The sequence below is a fragment of the Tupaia chinensis genome, unplaced genomic scaffold, assembly GCF_000334495.1.
Source record: "Tupaia chinensis unplaced genomic scaffold, TupChi_1.0 Scaffold000320_1, whole genome shotgun sequence".
NCBI lineage: Eukaryota > Metazoa > Chordata > Mammalia > Scandentia > Tupaiidae > Tupaia > Tupaia belangeri.
In genome coordinates, this window is record NW_006159813.1 from 96,547 (window position 1) to 114,569 (window position 18,023).

At 51.9% G+C, this 18,023-nt stretch overlaps 1 protein-coding gene across 2 annotated transcripts in view; it reads left to right on the plus strand.

The window, feature by feature from the left end:
* Positions 1–11,647, plus strand: part of FOXN4 (forkhead box N4) — a 47,933-nt gene extending 36,286 nt beyond the window's left edge. For both annotated transcript variants that reach the window (XM_006151483.2, XM_006151484.1), the window contains 7 exons: positions 674–798; positions 899–1,009; positions 1,549–1,676; positions 2,302–2,398; positions 3,837–4,044; positions 7,889–8,275; positions 9,813–11,647. In XM_006151483.2, coding sequence (XP_006151545.1) covers positions 674–798; positions 899–1,009; positions 1,549–1,676; positions 2,302–2,398; positions 3,837–4,044; positions 7,889–8,275; positions 9,813–10,072 — 1,316 coding nt within the window. In that variant the 3' untranslated portion in view covers positions 10,073–11,647. The remainder of the gene's footprint in view (positions 1–673; positions 799–898; positions 1,010–1,548; positions 1,677–2,301; positions 2,399–3,836; positions 4,045–7,888; positions 8,276–9,812) is intronic.
* Positions 11,648–18,023: the final 6,376 nt, after the last annotated feature.

Below are 18,023 nucleotides of genomic sequence, written 5' to 3' on the forward strand. Positions count from 1 at the left end.
AGGAATTCAGAGGGGAGCTGAAGGACCCAGAAGGGTCCCGGAAAGAGTTGGCCCTAGGGCAAAATCATCTCACAGATCACCTTTGCTTGATTGAAGGTGACAGCCTAGAATCAGATGCGTGCAGTGAGAATCTGTGATGGATTAGCAATGTCTGTCATGGCCCAGCATGGGAGACTATGGCCCTACATCTACTCTTCCTGAACTAATCTCTGCAGAGGAGCAGGGCTTGGCCACTGTGGAGCCAGCGTAAAGGGGAAAGAAAGCACAAAAGCATTTGGCCCTAAACCTATAGACACTGGGGAGCCATGGGAAGTTTCTGAGGAGAAAAACTGAACGATGAATTGGTGTGTTAGCTTCATGAAGGACATGAGTGTACCACCACCATCATTATTTATTACTGACTCACACGTATTGAGATATCATGTGTCTTGTGATGTGCTAAGTACTTGATAGACATTATCTCATGTAAACCACACAATAACTTCATAGGTAAGTAATGCCACAGGCCCAAGAACACATGCAGACACTGAGGCTGACCCAAGGTTGCATAGCTGGCAGGAGCCCCGCTTTCCACCACTGTACCCCAGGGAGGTGATCAGCTGACCTAGTATGCACATGGAGAAGCAGTCACATTCCTCCATCCCAGCAGTGTTTCTGTGCTCTTCTCCTGCAGGTGCCTTGTCTGGGGTGGCTGACCTCCACGTAGGAGCCACCTCAGGTCCCCTGCTCCATGGCCCAGCTGGCATGGCCCCCCGAAGTGTGCTGGGCTTGGGCCCCATAACTAGCCATGGAGCCAGCGTAAGTTCCACTGCATGGGTTAGGGAGCAGGGAGGTGTCGCCCATAGCTGGGATGCCCCACCCCACCCTGACTCTGTCTCCTCCTCTCTTGGCCCCACAGATGAGCCCGTTTCCCGTGGGGGGCCCGCCCTCATCTGGCCTGCAGGACGCATCACAGCTGTACCCACCTGCCACTCAACCTCAATTCCCGCTCCCCGCAGGCACCCAGCAGGTACCAGGGGCTCAGAGGAGCCCTGGACTCAGAGGCAGATACCCTGCCTTGGGCTGGCCAGGGACTTCTCTGAGCCTCCGTTTCCTCAGTACATAGGATAACATTCACCACCATGCCCAAATCATGGGGTCATTCATTCATTCAACTCCCCGAATACTCCTTCCATGGACAGATTCTTCCCTGCAGTTAAAACCCCCACACCTGTGCTCTTTTTATTTTTTTTAAATTGCCACAGAGAGACAGAGAGAGGGATGGAGAAAGCACTCCCAATAGGGCGTGGTGGTGCCATAATCCCTTCTCCGTCCTGTTGGGATTTGGGACTTTGCACACACAGGTGTTTGGTGTGTTTCTCGAGTTGCCAGGGTTGGGACTCCGGCTGCATGCACGTGGGATTGGGCTCCCTTATCCATGAGGCCACGGGACCCGCCCTGGGTTGCACTCTTAGAGACTGGGGCAGTGACGAGGTTCCTGGGAGTGTCTGATATTCTCTCACCTTCTCTCTCTCTCCGCTCCCATCCTCTGCCCCCACCTGTGGGAAGTGTCCTCCCGTGGGCCTCTTTGGCTCCCCATTTGGGGTGCGGCCTCCCTACCCCCAGCCCCACATCGCTGTGCATTCATCGCAGGAACTGCACCCCAAACACTACCCCAAGCCCATCTACTCATACAGGTGAGGTCTGGTGGGCAGGCCGGGCCGAGGCGGGAAGGCTCAGGGTGGGGATGGGTGAGGGCTGCCCTTAGGGCATTGCAGGCAGCTATGCGTGGTGGCCATATTCATAGGGGATGTTGGGACACCCCCTCCCCCCGGGAAGTGGGACCTGTTTTCAGGACGGACCATCCTGTGGTCAGTCAGCCCCCAAGAGGGAGAACTTGCTTCAGACACTGAGTCCAGCACCCTACTCTATCACTCACAAGCTGTGTGGCCTTGGAGAAGTGGCTTGGCCTCTCTGAGCCTCAGTTTCCTCAAATGTAAATAGTATTGATACTCATGGGCACCTGGGGAGGAGGCAGAGTGGCCTAGGCAAAGCCTAAAGGCCTACATACATGAAAGGGGCCAGGAGGAAGGAGAAAAAGATAAGGTTTCTCAAATCAGCACCCAGAGCTGAGCCCAGGGGCAAGAAGGGCAGGGGGTGGGAAAGACACTGGGCCATGAGTAAGTATTAAGAGTGAACACTGTGCGAATGGGTAGGGGATGTTACCAGTGGGTCAGCCAGGGCAGGCTTCCTGGCAGAGGGGTCTGGGGCTGTCAGCCTGAGACCCCATTCATGCCTGGCCTGCCCCAACGTTTCCCCCAGCTGTCTGATTGCCATGGCCCTGAAGAACAGCAAGACAGGAAGCCTGCCTGTGAGTGAGATCTACAGTTTCATGAAGGAGCACTTCCCCTACTTCAAGGTGAGGCGCTTCGTCCAAGTGGGGGCACCAGGGGGTGCTCTAGCCTCTCCCCGGTGCTATCAGAATCCAGGGCTGGCCCTGGGCCAATCTTGGCCACCCTCTCAGGCCCCCAGTTATGTCTGTATACCTGGTAGTAAGGACAGGTGCGTGTGCACTCACACGGCAGATTCAGAAAGAGAAGGGGCATTTGAACTGGGCTCCAACAGATGAAGAGTTGTTTGCCAGGCACCCCAGGGGCAACGGGTAGAGTTGGCCTAGTTACAGACTCAGTAAATGTAATGACCCAAACACGGGCCTGGAAAGAGCCTTTACCTCTTGGAGTCTCAGTTCCCTCAGCTGTAAGGGAGGGAGGGTAATTCCAAGCCGGTGAGTGAGTGAGGGTCTGAGCTGCGGTCGGTTATTAGATATTACCTGTATTAGCATCAAAGCACGAGGAGGAAGAAGTCAGCAGGTACCAAGGTGCAGTGTCCTTAGTCTGGACAATGTCCTTACCAGGTTTGTGTGTCCACATGTGTGTGTGTGTGCATGCACATGTAGGACATGAGCTGCACTGCCATATCTGGCGACCTAACCATTACATATGAATAGATTTTTTTTTCTTTTTTGAGAGGGTTTTGCCATAGGGCACATCCGCTCACCAGAAAGACAGAGAGAGACAGACAGAAAGCAAGAAATCACCCCCCAGGGGGAAAAGCCACACTGCAATCCCTTCTCTTCCTTTTTCCTCTTGGGATCTTGGGCACGCATGCACACACACACAAGCCCGGCGTGAGTTTAAGCCTCCGGGTCCAGGACTTGAATCGCAGTTGACTACATAGGAGTCCAGTGACACAGCCATTACGCCAAATGCTGGTCCCAAAGAGTTTTTTTTTAATTATTTATTTAATTTCATCTATTATTATTATATTTTTTAAATTTTCCTATAGGGCACATGTGCTCACCAGAGAAAGACGGAGAGCGTGAGCCGGGGGAGGGGAGAGGCAGAAAGCAAGCCGCTAGGTCTGGGACTCGCCTTCACCCCGACCCTACCTGCCGGCAGTGTTCAGTGATGAGCCCTTAGCACCCTTGACAGTAATCCCTTTATCAGCACTCTCCCCACCCATTGCTTTCTGAGTGGGAGAGAACGAATGAGAGGTCCAGTTGCCTTGCGCTGCTTTCTCATGCAGTAACTGTTGGCCGGAGCAAAACGGTGGCAGCTTCCATTTCATCAGGGCATAGAACCTCCGGTTTGCCACAGTCCTCACCCCTCTCCCTTGCCTGTCTAACTGGAGGCCGAATGTTGGACACTGCCATATTGCCCCTGCCTCCACTGCATCCCGCCTGAGTTGGAGCCCCAGGAGAGGGAGTGTGAAAGCTTGAGTCTGAGGTTCCCGGGACAGGAAGGGATTTCTGGGGAGGTCTCTAGAGGAGTCTTTTGAGTGCCCACGTCTCCTCATAGACGGCACCTGACGGCTGGAAGAACTCAGTGCGGCACAACCTGTCCCTGAACAAGTGCTTCGAGAAGGTGGAGAACAAGATGAGTGGGTCCTCTCGCAAGGGCTGCCTGTGGGCCTTGAACCTGGCCCGCATCGACAAGATGGAGGAGGAGATGCACAAGTGGAAGAGAAAGGACCTGGCCGCCATCCACCGGAGCATGGCCAACCCCGGTGAGGCCTGGACATCCCCACCACGTGCACATGCACATGTACACACGTGTGCACATATGTACACATACATGCACACACCATTGCTCAGCCCAGCCCCAGCCCTAGGTCTCCTCACTCAGCCTAGCCTGCAACATACCTCAGTGAGGATGATGGGGAGACAGATGCCTGGGGACCTTCCTTCCATCCCGGCCCAGTGGCTGGTCCATTGAGAGGCCCCCTGGTCTGAAACATGAAAAGCTGTTTTATCTCATGAGTCACCCCTACTTTCTTGGACAAAAATGCCCAAATACGCGAGCACAAGGTGACGTTGCTTTCCCACCACATTAGCAGAGGTGTTTAAAGTGATAAAATAACAACGCCCAGTGTGGGCTAAGATGTGAAGAAAAAGCCGTGTACAATAAGAAGGAATGTACATTGTTAAACTTTATGAAGGCAAAGCAATATATCAAACCCCTGAAAACTATCCAAGTCCAATTATTCTGCTTCTGATCATTTATGCTGAGGAAATCTAAGATTCAAGCAAAAAGTCTGTGAACCAAGTTCACCATTACACAGTTATTTCTTTTTTTAAACTCATTTTATTTCATTGTATTCATTGTCACTACTATTATTATTTTTAAATTTTGATCAGAGAGAGAGAGAGGAAGCAAGCCACCAGGTCCAGGACTCAAACCGCAGTCAACCATGTGGGATTCTAGTGCCTTCACCATCATGCCCCTTGCCGGCTCCAAAAATTATTTCTAAGAGTAAAAAACTGAAAGCAGGCCAGCAGGTAGCATGGAAGTTAAGGCAGCTGGATCCAACACGGCTGGCTGCAAGTTCAAGTCCCGGACCTGGTGGCTTGAAAATGATGTTGCATAAGCACACATTCCCCAAATCCCAGGACAATGCAGAAAAGATTGCAGCATGGCCATTCCCTCCTGAGGGAGTGACATCTCACTTTTCCTCCCTCCTTCTGTCTTTGGCAAGCGTATGCACCCTGTACCAAATAAACAAACGAACACTGAAAGCAACCTAAAATCCTGCAGTGGGGGATGGTTACATATAATAGCACACTATGTAAGTATCAGAGATGAAAAATATCCTAAAATAGCTTCAGAAGGTAAAGGAGTGGTTCCAGGCAGGCCCTGTGACCTAGTGGTTAAGGGAGCTGGATCCCACATGGCCGATTGCGGCTCACATTCCAGCCAGCAGCTTGAAAAACATGCCATGTGCTGCATGTGCCTGCCCAAAATCCCAGCAGGGTGGCGAGACGGTGGAGAAGGGATGACAGCACGATCATACCTCATCGGAGGGTGCTTACCTTCTCGCTCTTCCTCCCCCCTCTCCCCCTCTGGTGACTGCGTGCATCTGTTGGCTCCCCAAAACAGGCAATACTCCCAACATAGTAAATGAAAAGGCACGGGGACCAGCAGTTGGCATAATGGCTATGTCGCTGGACTGCCATGCAGTCGACTGTGGTTTGAGTCCTGGACCCAGTCAGTGTCTTAAACTCTGGGTGCATGTGCGCATGTGCCCAAGATCCCAAGAGGAGAATGGAGGAGAAGGGATTTTGGTGTGGAGAAATCACTTGGGGGTGTTTTCTCACTTTCTGTCTGTCTGTCTGTCTGTCTCTCTCTCTGTCTTTCTGTTGAGTGCATACACCCTATAGCAAAAACCTCTCCAGAAAATAAAAAGGCACATCATGAATGAATATTCACAGCATGATCATAGTTTATATCATACATGTATCCATACCCATTTAAAAATTGTATTTATACAACATATATGTATGTGTGTATACACACATATATACTTTTATATTATATATATATATATCAAGGACCAGCAGGTGGCATGGTGGTTAAGGCACTGGACACTCCCACATGGCCGACCACAGTTTGAGTCCCGGACCTGGTGGCTTGCTTTCTCGCTTTCTCTCTCTCTCTCTCTCGTTTTCTGTCTCTCTCTGGTCAAATTAAAATGAATGAATTAATAAATAAAATTAAATAATTCTAAAAAAATTAAATGATATATATGTACACACATATCTATATATACATATATATGTGTGCACACACATATATAGTTATATTATGTGTGTGCATATACGTATGGATTCATTGGAGGCCTGCAGGTACCGAAATCCAAGGACACTTGAATCGTTTTCTACACATAAATGGCATAGTATTCCCACATAACTGATGAACGCCCTCCTGTATACTTTAAGTCATCTCTAGATTACTTGTAATCTCTCATACAGTATAAAGGTTATGTAAATAGTTGTTTTAATGTATAGTTGTATTCTTTTTCTTTTTTTTTTTTAATTCTATTTGTTCCCCCAATATTTTTGATCCATGGTTGGTGTTTGGCTGAGAAGGGGGCTGGGAGCGTGGCTCACAGAGGAGCAGTTCAGTAAGGTGGGCCTGCAGCAGGCCCTAGGTCAAGGGGTATCACAGTACCCACCCCACAGACAGCTCGGAGACCCAAGGCCAATCCTGATGTGTAGTTAGTGTGACATCTTGGGTAAGTCATTTCACCTTCTAGATTCTAAGAGTGACTGTTTCCTTTCCTTTTCCTTTTTTATTTATTTTTTCAATTTGCTACCAGGCATGTATAATCACTGGAAAGAGACAGAGAGGGAGGGAGAGAGAGAAAGTGAGAAAGCACTCCTGTGGGTAGGGGTTGCCCGCACTGCAATCCCTTCTCTTTCAGTCTCCTCTAGGGATTTTGGGCATGCATCCACTTATGCTGATGTGCTTTTCTTTTTTAGATTTATTTATTTAGTTTATGTATCATTATTATTTTTAAATTTTTTGCTATAGGTCATGTGCTTGTGTGAGACAGAGAGAAAGAAAGTGAGAAAGTAAGCTACCAGGTCTGGGACTCAAACCACAGGCAACCATGTGGGAGTCCAGTGTCCCAACCACCACCTTACCTACTGACCCCCCCAGACATGTTTTTCAACCCACTGGGTCTAGGTCTGAAGCCATGAAGTCAGCTACAGGGGATCAACTGCCTTAACTACCACACCACCAGCTTACCATGTCCTCATTTATAAAATGGGTACAACCCAAAGAGATCTTAGGACCTCACCAGCCCGGTCTCCACACTGTTACATTCCACGAGACACGGTCACCACCAGAAGTTACCCAGGAGTGATCTTTAATGACAGAAAGCACATGTACGTGGAAGAGTCTCGTCTTGCCACGGTCACCTTTCCCCCGTGCCCCAGCTCCTCAGGATCCCGGGAACCTGCCTGCACGCCCACTGGCCTGCTTTTCAGGCTGACCCAGATCTGGACCGTGGTTGCCATATGGCTTCCAGCACTACGGGGCAAGAGTATTAATACTGCACCAAGGCAACTAGGCCAACCTAAGAGTCATCTGTCTTTACTTGTTTATATCCAAGAGCATTAAAGAGGATTCCATTTTTAATCCCATTTTTAAACACTTTGTAATGTCTCTTTGGTCTCAAAGAGCAGCTAGGACCCCTGGTATGCTGATCAGTTCTGTCCCACCTCATGGGCTTTGCAATCCCATGTGCAGGTTACTCCCTTGTGCAGGCTGTTACGAGGTTCAAGGGGAGTCCCAGGTGACAGGTCTGTGCTATACTGCACTCTCCAAATGAGGGGGTGTTATTGCCTGAGGGTGCTTCTCATTCCTCAAAGATCCTGCCCAAATCTGTGATGTCATTACGTCTCCAAAACCCTGTGCAGAGATCTGAGAGATGAGACAGAGGTTCAGAGAGGCCCGGAGGCTTGTTAAGATGGCATGGGTGGTAACACTGGGATTTGAGCCCAGGCTGGGCTGAGGCCTGGTAACTGTGGGGTGGGTTCTCAGTGACTTCTCCTGCTTGCCTGCAGAGGAGCTGGACAAGCTGATCTCGGACCGGCCGGAAAGCTGCCGGCGCTCTGGCAAACCCGGGGAGCCCGAGGCTCCTGTGCTGACTCACGCCACCACGGTGGCCCATGGCTGCCTGGCCATGTCCCAGCTCCCACCCCAGCCGCTGATGACCCTTTCTCTGCAGTCAGTCCCCCTGCACCACCAGGTGCAGCCCCAGGCGCATCTCGCTCCAGACTCTCCAGCCCCAGCCCAGACACCGCCCCTGCATGCCCTGCCAGCCCTGAGCCCCAGCCCCCTCCCGCACCCATCCCTGGGAAGGGCTCCCGTGGACTTCGTCAACATCAGCACCGACATGAACACCGAGGTGGACGCCTTGGACCCCAGCATCATGGACTTTGCTCTGCAGGGTGAGGCCGCAGGAGCAGGTGACGGGTCCAGAACTGGGAGGGGAAAAGTCCAGGGATGCGAGGGGGCAAAGAGACGGGAGAGCAAGGGGGAGCAGGTCTGTCCTGTCTGCATTTGTCCTCCACAGCTTTACTGCCATGGCAACCACCTCACACTAGCGAATTCTAGTTCATGGGCACTTGCTGTATACCAGGCACCACCCACTCCACAGGCATCAGCCTCCCCACCACAATCCTCAGGACTGCCGCCGTTTCAGAACCCACCCTGCCACTGGGGAAGCCGAGGCAATGCGAAGTGAGGTCACTGGGCTATCAAGTGGCAGAGCTGGGATTTAAACCCAAGTCTCTGATTCTAAACTTTTTCTTTTTTCTTTCTTTCTTTTTTTTTTTTTTTGATAGATTTTTGCTATTGGGTGTGTACGCAGAAAACGAGAAATCACCCCCCTAGTGGGGGATGGTCATGCTATACAATCCCTTCTCCATTCTCCTCTTGGGATTTTGGGCACGCATACAAATGTGCCTGGCTTAAGTTTGAAGCCTCGGGGTCCGGAACTTGAACCATGGTCGACCAGGTGGGAGTTCAGTGCCTTCTAAACTTTTCATCAGTAACTGCTTCAGCTCACACGCCAGGTCACTTCAGCGTGCCAGGTCACTCCCTGACCTACCGCTGCACCCTGGTCATCCCCAAGAAATGGGATGCGAGTCCAGCTAAATGAAGAGACCAGCTAAAGAAAGGGGGGGAGTGTTGCATTCCCTCAAAGGCCCAGAGCCCATCCTGCCTCCAACACAGGGGCACCTGCTGTGGCCAAGCTATCCTCCGCCATGAGGGAAGCAGACCAGTTAGTGGCTAGCTAGTCTGTCTGCAAGTCAGGCACCACAGCAAAATGGGCATCCTGGAACCTCCCTGCCTCTCTGGGATGGCTGCATAGTTGAATGTGTTGAAGAGGGCCGGCCCTGTAGCCTAGTGGTTAAGAGAGCCAAATCCCCATGGTCAACTGCAGTTCGAGTCCCAGCTCCAGCAGCTTGAACGACACACTGGGTGTGTGTGTGTATGCATGTTCCCCGAGGTCCCTGACAGGATGGCGAAATGGAGAAGGGATTGCAGCGTGACCAGGCCCCACTGGGAATGCTTTCTCCCATTCCCTTTCTCTGTCACACACTCTTTGACAATGAAGAAAAAAAAAAAAGGACTGAGCTGAAGAAAGGGAGAACAGTGTTTGGTCCCTGGCTTTGCCCTTGAGGGTCCAGCTTAGTGAGAACTAAATGCTTTCACACGTCCTCTCTACCCTTGCCCCGGTGCTGGGAGGAAGGTTTTCTGACCATCTCCATTTTATTCCTAGGCTCAGAGAAGGAAGTGACATTCCCAGGGACACACAAAGGGAAGGGAAGGGGAAGTGGGGGCCAGAACCTGGCTCCTTCACACTCTCTGCACACATGACCTTAAACGCCAACATGGTCTTTACCTCCTCCTGAGATGGGGATTTGAACTCGGGCCTGTCTGATTTGAAGGCAGCTCACCCAGTGCTTCTGTCTTTCAAAGGGAACCTGTGGGAGGAGATGAAGGACGAAGGCTTCAGCCTGGATACGCTGGGAGCCTTTGGAGACTCCCCGCTTGGCTGTGACCTGGGGGCGTCAGGCCTGACCCCCGTCTCGGGCGGCAGTGACCAGTCCTTTCCAGACTTGCAGGTGACAGGTCTCTACACCACGTACTCCACCCCGGACAGTGTGGGCGCATCGGCCCCCACTGCGTCCTCCCAGTACCTGGGCACACCAGGGAACAAGCCCATCGCCTTGCTCTGAGCTGATGCCCTCAGCTGCCCAGCATCCTGGCAGCTGGCTCCTGCCCAGAACTGTCCAGAGCAGGGTCTTCCAGGAAAAAGACCCCCTCATCCTCCCACAGACATCTGAACCAGCAGCTGGCTGGGCAGGGAACAGTCCCTCTTGGCACCCTGTCTTCTCACACCTCCTCCAGGAAGCCTCTGGGGCTTTCCAGAGTCAAAGACAAGAGAGCAGCTGGGGACCAGCCTGTCCCTGGTCCTGATACTCTGAGACTTTAGCTGCCATCCCAGCTGTGCTGAGGACCAGAGTCCCCTGGCTGAGCCCTCCTCGGAGACCTGCAATGCACTTGGGGTGTCTTGGTGCCCTGTGAAAACACTCCCCTGGGAAGGCCTTTTAACTTATTATTCGGGGAGATCAGCTGAGCTGGATGGAACATCTGTCTCGACCCCCAGTGGACATGTCCTGAGGCTGGGAGGGAACCCAGGGACCTTGAACTTCTCTTGGCTGGAATAGGCTGAACTCTGGCATGGGGCCTGCCCAGGCACCTTCCGTTGTCTGTTAGAATTTCATAGAATGTGCTCCTGGGCCACTTGGCTGCTGCGGACGAGTGTACACTTATTTATATTTATTGTGGGTTATCATCCCCATCCGTGAACCCAGACCGAGGCCCTGGAATGAAAGTCCTCATTACCCCCACGTCCTGGGCTGTCCTAACTCCTAAATTATCAGTGAATCAACCTTTAACCGGCTCCTAAGCCCTTGGTAGCCTGGAGCTTCTTTTTAGAACAAGCACGCACTTTTGATACTGTGAATACTCTTTTAATATTAGAGATCAGATATTTTTCTAACTGTTCAGTCACGATTCAGATCTCTTCCCATGTGCACCCAAGGGGGGTTGTGCTATTGTTTGGGTTTGAGGGGATTTCTAAAGGCAAAACAGAGTGGGCATGGGAGGAGTTGGATGGGGGACACTTTTTGTGCTGGGACTTCGACACCCCTCCTGGAAAGAAAGTCAAGTGTGACCCAGGTGAAGCCTGACCACGCAGCGATGAGGACTGAGGAAGCTGCAGGGCAGAGTATTTATAGGCACTGGCTTGTCTTTGTCCTGCACCCATTTTTGTGTTTCTTTTTCTTTCATTGCCAATTCCTGATCTTGTGAGTGGCAAGTTCTGCAGACAGGTGAGTTAGCTGGGAGACAAGGGAGTGATGGGGGGATGAGAAGGCAAAGGCGAAAACGGCTCCTCCCGCTAAGCCCAGACTAAACGGCAGCTGTAGCAACAGGCTCGTCCTCCTCCCCCGACCCAGCGCTGTCCCATGGATGGAGTTCCGTGCCTGAGAGTGTCCGAGCCTTCGAGCCAGAACGTTCCGGTTAACCAACAGGCCCGCCGGCCACCTGGGAGGTTGGCATTCAGCCTTGTCTCGAAGAGCCTTGTTTTAAAGTCCTTCTTAGTTCTGAACTTTCTGCTGGGTATCTGTCATCTTTAGACGCATCCTAGCTCAGGCCGTCTGACCAGCACCGCTCAGTGCTTTATGTACCATGAACTCCAAGAAGTTAAGATGTTGAAATTGTTAATGAAGACCCCATGTTCGGGCCGCACCACGTCTCTGTAAGGTAGTATTGAATAATTGTCTCTGTCAATAAAGGCTGAAACTGCAGCTCTATGGCTTGGGGGCAGGTGGAGAGGGTGTAAAGGATAACGATGCCACTCACCCACCGCTCACGGGTGAAGATGGGGAAACAGGCCCAGGGAGGCAACAGCAAATGATACCAAACCCTGTTCCTGATGCCAAGTTCTCATTGCACCAAAAACGAGGGGGACTTTGTCATGATCTGTAAAACTCACATGGCCTCCATTCACTGTTCTTTAGTGCCGGGTACTTGACGGGCATCGTCTTGGGCAGGGGCTGTGAATGCTGTTTGCTGCGCAGAAAGGCTGGGTAGGACCGGGTCTGTGTCAGGCTCCAGAGCCAGCGCTGCTCTGATCTGCCTCGCTGGGGTACACCTGGGTCAGAGGAGACACCTGTCATGTGCCGGCTCTGGGATACTCACGGCTCTCTGTGAGCGTATTCAGTGCCCCCAACAGCCCTCTGAGGCGTGTCTAGTTAGCTGTTGCACGCCTTCTGCAGGTGAAGAAACTGAGGCTCGGAAGAGTAAAGCAGGATAATTTGTGGCCCATGATAACAGAAGGGCATATAAATTAGGAGCCTACGTCGAGCCTGGCTGGAAGTGGCTTGTAGCCTCACTGGGAAGACCAGGCCCAGGCATCTGGGATGGTTCATGAGTAAGGAAGTGTCTGGACGGTGGCTGTGAGTGGCCTGCGGAGACCAGGCAGGAGGCAGAGATGCCCACAGCAGCCTTGCCGTCTTTCTCTGCCAGCACCTGTTGTCCCCCCTTGGCTCGGCTCCTAGGCTTTGACAAGAAGAGCCCTGCGACTGCTGGCAGGCTGAAGCAGGGCCATGAGTGACCCAGGCCATGCTGGTCACAGCCAGTATCAGTCACCCCAGGGACTTGCAGGAGCCATGGGACAGGGCGCCCTCAACTGGAGGGATGAAGCCTGAGCCACTAGGTCAGATGGGAAGAGCTGGGGAACCCACAGTGGTGTCTCACAGCTGTTCCTTGCCACGGGCAGTGGGGGCCAGGTATCCCCAGGGGGCCTGGCATGGGAAGTGGGGGCCATGTACCTGTAGTCAAGGCAAAGATGCCAAGGTCACAGGGTCACAAGTTCTGGGCAGGGCTGCCGTCCTAGCCAGAGCCCAACTAGACAGCAGCAGGAGCAGGAAGGAGAGGTAGAAGGAATGAGGCGTTTGCTGAAGCTCCTGGATTGGTCAACTAACGGAGAAAAACACAAACTGCCACCGTGTGTGCACCTGCTGTGTGTGGGCGCTCCCACTTCCCAGAAGAGAAAACTGAAGCTCAGAGGGCCTGCATCTTTACTTCCCCCGCCACAGCAACCATTCACATCCCAACAACACAAATAGTACCACGCGTGCTGACCTGGAGCAGGTGCTTAGCTGGGGCGTTGTGACACTGTCTCTCACTTTCCTCCTCCTCTGTGGGGTAAAGCGGTGATTATCCCCTGGTGGGCAGAACAGCACCCCCCACTGGTGGCTGTGTGCTAATCCCCATAACCTGAGTATGTTGTGTACATGACAAGGGGATGCAGATGAACTCCCCGTTGTCACTGCCCTTAAACGAGGGAGGTTATCCTGATTACTGAGGTGGGTCAATGTGACCACAAGGGTCCTTGGAAGTAAGAGAACAGAAGGCTCGGGGTCAGATCCGAAGGTGCTGCATTGCTCTAGAAGGCACGAGGCCTCTAGAAGCTGGAAAAGGAAAGAAAACAGATTCTCCCTGCAACACCGGGAAGAAATGCAGCCTTACCAAAGCCTTGATTGCAGCCCGTTTGGGACTTCTGGCCTCCAGAACTATATCATGATACATTCGTGTTGTTTTAAGGCACGTAGTTTGTGGTTTTTTTCAGCAGCCCTAGAAAACCAATATATTCCCACTTTACAGAGGAGAAAACTGAGGCTCAGAGAAGCTAGGTAGCGTACATATTATTCATAAGGGGTTGAGATGGGATTCAAACAGCCCTGTGTCGTCCCAGTCTTTCATCACATTTCATGGGGCTCAGAGGGTACCATCTCCTTGCTACTCAAAAGAGCAAAAATTGGGACCAACAGTTGGCATAATGGCTGTGTCACTGGACTCCCATGTAGTCAACCTCAGTTCGAGTCCCAGACCCAGTGGCCTAAACTCACATTGTGTACATGCCCAAGATCCCAAGAGGAGAATGTAGGAGAAGGGATTACGGTGTGGCCATCCCTCCTGGGGGGGGATTTCTCACTTTCTGTCTATCTCTCTGGCAAGCACACGCGCCCTATAGCAAAAACCTCTCCAAAAAAGAAAAGAAAAAAAAAAACAGAAAAGAGCAAAAATTCAAGCCAGCTGGTGACAATGGTTAAGGCAGCTGGATCCCACATGGCCGACCGTGTGGTCTGAGTTCTGGATTTAGTGGCTTGAGAAACATGCAAAATTCCCAGAGGAAAGAGAAATGGAGGAGAAGGGATTGCAGTGACCTTGCCCCACGGGAACGCTCTCTCTAGCACACACACCCTCTGGCAAGATTTAAGAAAGCAAAAACTCCTCAAGGTTCCATGACTAGCTAGCATTTAACCACAGGTCTGCCTTGCCCAGCGCACTGCGGGCCCTGAGGGGGCAGTTGGTAGAGGTTTAGGGAAAGGAATAAAAAGATCTGGTCAAAAGTAGGAAATGAGGTGGCAGAGCCAGATGTCCACTCCTCTAGACCCCAGTTTGTGTCGACTGGGCGTGGATGCCAGGCCTCCAGTCTCTAGGGTTGCAGCCCTGAGTCCCGGGGTAGGAGGACAGAGACCGAGTCGGCAGCTAAGACATGGGCAACTTCACTGGCAGCCAGAGACAGGTGAGAGCCAGGCTAGGGCTCTTGCCCATCCCCGAGGGGTACCATGAGTCTACAGTAGTGCAGGTGCTCAGGAACCTGGCCTTTGGCACAGCAAACCCCACCACGACACACACAGGCCTGTTACAATCCGTTGCCTCAGGCAGGACATGCTCCCAGGAGAGGGAGAGCAGCCCGGCTCACCTCTAGGGCCCGCATCCTCAACTTCCAAGGCTTCCCCCTTGGATCCTGGCCCCTAGAGGCAGAGGCATCTCGTCTATTCCCGATTAGGAGCTCCCCCAGGCCACTCCTGTAATTAACGAGCATTTTTGAGGAACCAAGTCATGTGACCAAACTTGCCCGGGAACAGCATTAACCTGAAGCCTTTGATTTTTTAAGCTCTAGTTTTCCAGATCCCTGCCTGGACGATTCTGAATCAGGAGGACTGGCTAAGGCCAATCTGAGGGCTTTTATTTATTTCTTTTTTAAAGAAAATAAGAGGGTTTTTTTTTTTTGGAGAGGTTTTTGCTATAGGGCATGTGCGCTCACCACACAGAGAGAGACAGAAAGCGAGAAATCACCCCCCAGGGGGGATGGCCATGCCGCAATCCCTTCTCCTCCCCTCTCCTCTCGGGATCTTGGGCACGCACGCACGCACACACGCCCGGCGTGAGTTTAAGCCACCCGGTTCGGGACTCCAACCGCGATCGACTACGTGGGAGTCCAGCGACATAGCCATTACGCTAACTGCTGGTCCCAAGAGGTTTTTCTTTGGTTGTTCTTTTTTTCAGAGAGATTTTTGCTATAGAGTGTGAGTGCTCACCAAAGAGACAGAAAGGGAAAGCAAGAAATCACCCCCTCAGGGATGGCCACACAGCACTCCCTTCTCCTCCTGGGATTTTGGGAACACACACACGTGCACCTGGCATGTGCTTAAAAGCCACTGGGTCCGGGACTTGAACTACAGTCGGCCATGCTGGGAGTCCAGTGCTCCAACCACTATACCATCTGCTGGCCCCAAAGTAAGATGTTTTTCCTTTACATTATTATTCGTGGAGCTCTATCTCACTGCAGTCCCTGTCCTCCAGTCCCCCAGCCAGCCAGGATCCTGCACATGGGTGCACATGCCCAGCCTGTTTTTCAGGTCAACCAGGCCAGAGACTTGAACTGTGGTCAGTGTATGGCTTCTGGCTCTTAAACTGTCCAGCAGCTGGTAAGCTGCTACAAAGGGGCTGGGCTCACCCTGAGATTTTTAACAAGCACCCCTGCTAAATTTGGAAAATGGCCAAAGGAAAGATGAGAAGATACCAGGACAGAGTGCAGAGGGTTGGCCAGGTGCCTACTAGTGACATAGGCAGATGCAGGACTGGGAGCCCTGCATGCTTTTCCAGCCTGCACTGAGGAACAATCCTTCTCCCTCCCTTTTCCCCAGAGGTGTGGCTCACGGGGCTCCAGGGCAACTCCAAAGGAGTGGATTCTGGGGTAGCCACAGCAAGATGGGAAAAGGTGAACATGCTCCTCACCGAGATCAGCCAGACTGGCCTGCTACTTTGCTCTCTACCAGCTTCCAGGAGGTTCTACAGATGCCAGGCTGGGTCTGCAAGAGTTTGAGATGCAGCATCGAAGGACAGTGAGGAGGTGTGCAGTGGCTCACATTTGTGGAGAAGCCTACTGTGTATGCAAGGACAGGAGGTTTCTCTGAGTGTTAAGGGGCTCCAAGATCTGCCAGCCAGGGAGAGCTTTTAGGGGAAGAAGAGACTACAACTCACCTGCAGCATGGGGTTGGCATGGATTGCAAGAGTTTGGACAAGGAGCCAAATGATGGCACAGGCTGAATTAACCAGGGAGGGAGGCAGGAGGTGTGGAGCCCGGGCGACTGCTGGGAAAGCACAAGACCTAGGACAGGACTGCACCAGCTGAGGTCCCAGCCTGGCTGCTGCTCTTAGCAGCCATGTGAACTTGGACAGGGCTGTGCATGTCTGAGTCTCAGTTTTCCCATCTATGAAAATGCAAATAGGGCCAGGTGGTAGCTCAGTGGTAATCCAACTGGACCCACATGGAGAGAGGCACAAAGTTCATATCCTGGGGCCTTCCTGAGCATGCTGGGAGTGTATGTGCATGAGTGTGCCTACCTGTGATCAGTCTGGTAGGGACTCGGGGGACACTGCCGTGTGAAGACTGTTGGAGGTCTCTTTCTCCCTCTCTCTCATAGAATAAACTTAAAATAAAAACAGGTCCAGTTGTTGCAGTGCTATGGTAACGCAGATGCACTGTAAGGCTAGAACCATGGGTTTGGATCCCTGGTCAGCCTGAAAACATACCCAGGCCCCTAAGGACCTAGAGGGATGGGGAGGGCAGATTACCACATAACGACGTCATGAAGGGTCCTTCTCTCTCTCTCCTCCCTCTCATGTACCTGCTATCATGAAGACAAAAACAGAACATATGAATTAAAATGAGGATAGAGTGTGCGTGGCACCCACATTGGAAGCCGTTGCAGGCATCCCGGCCTGTAGCCCACAGTTGTCATCAGGAACATTGCCTTTGCACCTGAGCTGCTCAACCAGGCCGCTGTCCACACTTGGCATCTGGCCCTTCCTCCCTTCCCCTCATGACCAGCTGTGCTGCCAGCCTTCTCAGAGATAGCACTTAGAGCTGACTGCCAAGGGGCTCACCTCCCTCAGCTGCCGCCAGCAGCCAGCAACATGTGTGGATATTGAAATTAAGCTGAAAACACTAGGCAGTCCACCTGTAGCCTCTGGGTTTGATGGAACTGAATCAGAGCTCCCCCTTCCCCCATCGCAGAGGGCTGACTGCATTTCAGCTTATCTTTAATTCATCTCCCTTCCGACGTGTTTGGTGATGGCAGGGTCTTCAGTGTGCTGATCTGGGGATATGTTCACTGCTGCCTTCTGGGCTAACCAGGCCATGCCTGGGGATAAGGGCGCACAGCTATCTATATATTAACAAGTCCAAAGACGAATCCCAATTCCAGCTAGCATGAGCATTAAAAATACTGTGTAGGGGTCAGCAGGTGGTGTGGTGGTTAAGGTGTTGGACTCCTACATGGCCGACCACAGTTCGAGTCCTGGATATGGCAGCTTGCTTTCTCACTTTCTGTCTCTCTCTCCCTCATGAGTGTACATGCCCTACAGCAAATTTAATAATAACAATCATAAATAAAATTAAATCATTCTTTAAAAAAATACACATATATAGTTTCTTGTGATGAGGTGACTGACTTCAGGCCTGGCTCGATGCAGGCATTCAAACAGTACTGACAGGACTGAGTCTCTCCCTCCATCTCTGGCTCTGCTTCCTTCTGTACTGGATTCATTCTCTGGCAAGTTCTCTCCACATGTCAGCACTGACAGCTGCTGGTGCCTCCCAGTAGTCATAGCACCTCCTGAAGGATTCTGATTGGCTCTACCAGGGATACACGCCCACACATGGGCCAATCATTGTCAAGGGGAATAGAGAACTCCAATTGGCCTGTCCCTGGTAGACAGAAATGCCTGAAAAAGAGAAGATGTGGCACAGAATAAAAGTAACAA